The 6,177-nt window shown below is 35.5% G+C and overlaps 1 protein-coding gene across 1 annotated transcript; it reads right to left on the bottom strand.

The window, feature by feature from the left end:
- Positions 1-2,946: 2,946 nt before the first annotated feature.
- Positions 2,947-3,615, bottom strand: LOC141719024 (uncharacterized). Its single transcript, XM_074521403.1, has 2 exons — positions 3,415-3,615; positions 2,947-3,210 (listed from the first exon to the last, which is right to left on the bottom strand). The coding sequence occupies exons 1-2, from the start codon at positions 3,613-3,615 to the stop codon at positions 2,947-2,949; spliced, it is 465 nt and encodes a 154-aa protein (XP_074377504.1).
- Between the last annotated feature and the right edge of the window lie 2,562 nt (positions 3,616-6,177).

Genomic DNA, 6,177 nt, shown 5'->3' with positions numbered 1-6,177 from the left:
AAATATTTTTGAAAATAATTTTGTCATAAAATCACTTCTAAAAGTGAAACAAAAATAATATGGTGCAACAATTAATAATACAAACAATCCACGCAACCCAATAATCACATATAAATAATAATAAATAAAACACAGAGATCAAAATCAATATAAAATTCTTTATTTAATTAATTACGCAATAATTACACATTTAAATATTACAAAAATATACGAGTCGTTATATCCTTCCCCCCCTTAAAAAGATTCTGTCCTCAGAATCTTAACTAATTAAACAAGTGAGGATATTTGTCAAGTATATCTGACTCTAACTTCCATGTAGACTCTTCTCCCCTAGGGTTTCTCCAAAGTACTTTAACTATACGGATAGATTTATTCCTAAGTATACGCTCTTTACGATCTAATATCTGGATTGGCCGCTCCACATAGGACAAATCTGATTGAAGTTCGATCAGTTCATACTCAATTACTTGATTCAAATCAGGGATATATGGCTTCAACATGGATATGTGGAACACATTATGAATATGCTGTAACTGTGGCGGTATTGCTATCTCGTACCTTGGGCTCAACTTACCTTTCTTCCCAAATCGAGCCAATCCTTTCCATGGTGATACTTTCAACAATACCAATGATCCTATCTCAAAGTTCATATCCTTCCGATATAAATCTGCATTCTTCCTCTGCCTATCATGAGCGGCTTCCAATCTTTTTCGAATCAATGCCACTGCATTTCTAGTCTGCTGCACTAACTCAGGTCCTAATACTTTTTTTCTCCTACTTCGTCCCAATACAAGGGTGATCGGCATTTTCGTCCATATAAGGCTTCGTAGGGTGGCATTCCGATGCTAGCATGGTAGCTGTTGTTATAAGAAAACTCAATTAACGGTAGATGATCATCCTAGTTTCCCTTGAAATCCAAAGCACAGACCCTTAACATATATTCTATTGTCTGAATCGTTCTCTCACTTTGGCCATCAGTCTGAGGATGATAAGCAGTGCTCATATTTAACTTAATTCCTAAACACTCTTGAAATTTGGTCCAAAATCTTGAGTTGAATCTTGGGTCTCGATCTAATACGATGGACACGGGAACTCCATGCTTGGTTACTATTTCATCCAAATACATTTTAACCAACCTTTCCAAAGAATATCTCTCGTTGATAGGGATGAAATGTGCTGACTTGGTCAATCTGACGATGATTACCCAAGTAGCATCATAATTCGACTTTGTCTTTGGTAATCCTACGATAAAATCCATGGCAATCTCTTCCCATTTCCACTGTGGAATCTCCAAAGGTTACAATAATCCACTGGGCCTTTGATGTTCTGCCTTTACCGTATGACATAGATGACATTTGCCGACCCAATCCGCAATCTTATTCTTCATTCCTGGCCACCAGAATTTCTTCTTTAAGTCTTGATAGATTTTGGTACTCCCCGGGTGGATAGAGAACCTAGAATTATGAGCTTCTCGCAGGATCTCATTCTTCAATTCAGTCACATTGGGGATCCATATTCTTGTAGAAAATCTGAACGTACCTTTGCTATCTTTTTGAGTACAAACTTCTTCTCCCGTTAAATCATCCAATCCTTTATTCATAACTTCCTCTTAAAACTTTCTTATTCTTTCCATCAATTCTGGTCGAAAGGTTTTTTCATACAAATACTCTTTGTTGCTTTCAGGAATTCGAACTTCAATTTCCAGTTTCTCCAACTCCCTTGCGAGTCCTTCAGAAACCTTGATCTCATTTAATCTTTCCTTCTTGCTTAAGGCATTTGTTACCACGTTAGCTTTTCCTGGGTGATAGTTGATGGAACAATCATAATCCTTGATCAGCTCCAACCATCTTCGTTGTCTCATATTTAAGTCCTTCTGGGTGAATATATACTTTAAGCTTTTATGATCCGTATAGATGTCACACTTCTCTCCGTATAAGTAATGCCTCCACAGCTTTAACGTGAATACTATCACTGCCAATTCCAAGTCATGCACTGGATACTTCTGCTCATGGGGTTTTAACTGCCTGGACGCATACACGATAACCTTATCATGTTGCATTAACACACAACCTAATCCTTTCAGAGAGGCATCACTTTAGATCATGAAATTCCCTATCTCATCTGGTAATGCTAACACTGGTGTTGTCACTAATCTCTTTTCAGCTCTTGGAAACTTTCCTCACATTTCTCAGTCCAAACAAATCTTTCATTTTTCCTGGTCAGCTTGGTCAAAGGAGTTGCAATCTTGGCAAAGTCCTTCACAAATCTTCGGTAATAACCTGCAATCCAAGAAAACTTCAAACTTTCGTCGGAGTCTTCGGCTGTTCCCATCTGGATACAGCTTCAATCTTCACGGGATCCACTTTAATACCATCCTTAACCACTATATGACCCAAAAACTGAACTTTCTCCAACCAAAATTCACATTTCGAAAACTTAGCGTATAACTACTTTTCCCTCAGCCTTTATAGAGCAATCCTTAGATGTTCGGCATGGTCATCTGTGGTCTTTGAATAGATGAGGATGTCATCAATAAATACAATAACAAATTTATCCAGATACTATTTATACAATCGGTTCATTAAATTCCTTAAAAGTTGCTGGTACATTAGTCAATCCAAACGACATCACTAAGAACTCGTAATGGCCATACCTGGTTCGAAATGCAGTCTTCGGTATATCTTCAGGCTTAATCTTCAATTGGTGATAGCCTGATCTTAAATCAATCTTCGAAAAACAACATGCTCCTTTAAGCTGGTCAGACAAATCATCAATCCTAGGTAGGGTGTACTTATTCTTGATGGTTAACTTGTTCAGTTCTCGATAATCAATACACAATCTCATGCTTCCGTCCTTCTTTTTCACAAATAACACTGGTGCGCCCCACGGGGATACACTTGGTCTAATTACTCCTTTATCCAAAAGTTCCTAAAGTTGTTTAGCTAGTTATTTCATTTCCACCGAGGCCATACGATAGGGAGCCTTTGAAACTAGTTCTGCTCCTAGAATCAGGTCGATTAAAAACTCAATCACACGATCAGGTGCTAATTCTGGTAGCTCTTCTGGAAAAACATCTGGAAATTCATTAAATACTAGAATCTCATCCAAATTGGGTGCCTTCTTCTCAGTGTCCACGACATGGACTAAGTATGCCTCACATCCTTGTCTCAACACCTTTCTTGTTTCCATTACCGAGAGGAATTTCTTTTCCTGCTTATGTCATTGGTAAGTTACCCTAACATTATATTCTGTATACAACAATTTTTTTTTCTTACAATCAATATTTGCCTTATGCTGGGACAACCAATCCATTCCTAGAATCACATCGAATTCTCCTAGCTCAAAGGGTATTAGGTCCACTGAAAAGAAACGCTCACAGATTTCTAATTGACACCTAGGGCAAAATTGGCTTACTGGAACTTTATCTTGGTTGGCCACTTCTATAGTCAAGGGCTCAGCTAAATATTCCGACATCAAATCCATATTACTTACACATTCTTTAGATATAAAAGACTTAGACGCTCCTGAGTCAGATAAAACTTTAACAGGCACGAAATTTAGAGAAAGCGTACCTGCAACTACATCCGAATCCTGAGCATTAGATCTCTTGGCCATCTTGAAGGTTCTGGCTTTTGCTGTGCTGGTTGTGAAAGAAATATTTCATAAGTCCAATCATGTATTAGGATTTAGGAATAACTTTTTATGTAATCTGTTTTGATTTCATTGATATTAATAAAAGACTTGTTTTGTTTTTATTACGGGCTCTATCTATTTAAGTGTTTAAATAAGATATACCATAGTTTAGAGTAAAGCTTTTTATGGATTATGATGAGATCATAATAGTGAGACCTAAAAGATGATAACTCTAAACTTAAATAGTTCCTGGTCGTAGGATTACTAACTGGTAATTAATAATCCGCAAAGATCGGTACATAATATGCTTGCTTTATTATGAAGGATGTCTGTTCTCATAGACATTTGTGTGGTGACACTATAGCTAGTATGTAGGTGCTTATTATGGAATAAGTTCACTGAACATGACTCGCACAGCTGAACAACTGATGGAGTTCACGCACGTGTCAGCAGTTGTTCACATAGTGATAGTTGTACAAGTATCCTTAGACTTGAGGTCATCATATTCATATTGTGTACACTGAACTATGCTTTGGTTTAGTTCTTAGTCTCCAAGGACAATTATTAGGGCTCTACTGGGTATAGGAATTTGTACACGAAGATAGTGTATGATCAATAAAGGATCTACCCCTTCCAGTGAAGGAAGCGAATGTTCAAGGCTGATCCACTTATGCTAGTTCAGGAATCTCTGGCCAGAGTAAATGAAATTAGAAAGGAGTTTCTAATTTGCATAGAACTACACATAGTAAATGGTAAGCAAGTGATTGAATTAGATAGGCTTGACACGAGATCCATGCCTTGTATTTAATCGGGACATTGTAGGGTAGAAGGAGTTTATTGTACGGTAACTATTCACTGAATAGGTTCTTGGTATTCTAAGCAGTGAATTCATATTATCCGGATAGTCGCGATATGCTGAGAAGTATCCCTCACGATGTAGAATAAATGTGATTAATTAATTAATCATATTTAATAAATTAGAGAATTTATATAAATAATGATAAAATAGTTTTATTATTATTTATTTCTACTACCGGCTTAATATTGAACCTACAGGGTCACATCATAAAAAGAGAATGATTTAATGGTGGAGGAATTAATTAATAATGGCTAATAATTATTTATTTATGAAATAAATAATTAATTGGCAAATTTAATAATTGATTAAATGAGATTTAATTGATTATAAATTAATTAAGAAAAGTTCTTAATATTATTAATTAAGGATTTAATTTTTGGAAATTAAATCAAGAGAGAGAATTATTTCTAAAGTGTTTAAAAAAAGGATTAATAATTAAAAGGTGTTTTAATTATTAATGAGAATAATAAATGGGATAATAATAATAATATTTATGGGAAAATTTCAGCTAAAAATTTTGCCTATAAATATACTATTATAGACCCTATTTTTATTCGAACCCCAAAACCCAAAAAAATTTGGAAAACCCAATTCTCTCCACCTCCTTCCTCCTCATTAACATCGTTTTCTTGGTGGATACCGGTGGAGTGCTTCACACTTTTCACACTTGAGGAGCAACTGCTAAGGATCTCTGATCATTGTCTCCGAATTATTTTTAAAGGTTAGATCTGATGCCTACATTTTTTTACCACGATTTATATGCTTTTATTTGGATTTTATATGTGTAAAAGTGTTTTGTCATGCCCCGCTGCGTTTAAAATCCAACAGTGGTATCAGAGCTTAGGTTGTATGCATATAGATCTGTGGTAAAAATTTCAGAATTTTATATGCTTGTATGAATTAATTATAATTTTTGCAAGTTATATCATGGATTAATTTTGTCTGATGAGAAATCGTTTCTCAGAATAATTTTGAATGTTGATCTGGGTTCTACAAGAGTTGTAGATCGTCTGGATATTTTTTTCATAATTTTATGATGTATAGATTTTTTATTATGAATTTTTGAAGTTCTTGTAATTAAATTCGTAATTAAATAAGTATAAATATATGTATATATAGTATATATATATATGTTTGTATTGTCTGTGTTGCTGTACATCTGTTGTACTGTTTGTTGCTGCACGGAAAAGCAAAGCAAGAAGACAGACATGGCAGAGAGAATGTCAGGCGCGCGCGGGGTTCGAGGAAAGCAACGGCGGCTGCTGAAAAAGAAAAAAAAATATATATATATAAGGGTGTCGCGCAGGAATGCGTTAGACCCTGTGGTGCATTCACGGAATGCGTTACACCTTTTAATTGGTTGAAAGGGTTGTAACGCATCACCGGAATGCGTTACAGGGCTTGTAACGCGTTCCTGTAATGCGTTACAGCCCGACTGTCCATATTAAAATTGATTTTCTGGGAGTTTCGTAACTCCGTTTTGGGCGTGCAATATACCGTTGGATTTGTTTTTCCGAGATGGATCTAATGGAGTGATCAATTTTAGTTTATATAAAAGTTTTGAACTGTTTATATTTCCGGAAGTGTTTTAAAGCTGTTTCTAACTGTTTTAACTGCTTTTAAATGCTTCATGTGATACATAGAGATGTATAATGCTTAGACTAATGTGCTAGATGATATAACAT

This window comes from Apium graveolens, chromosome 4 (assembly GCF_009905375.1).
Source record: "Apium graveolens cultivar Ventura chromosome 4, ASM990537v1, whole genome shotgun sequence".
Lineage (NCBI taxonomy): Eukaryota > Viridiplantae > Streptophyta > Magnoliopsida > Apiales > Apiaceae > Apium > Apium graveolens.
The sequence above is the reverse complement of the archived record's forward strand: the minus strand, read 5'-3'. Positions and strand labels throughout refer to the sequence as shown.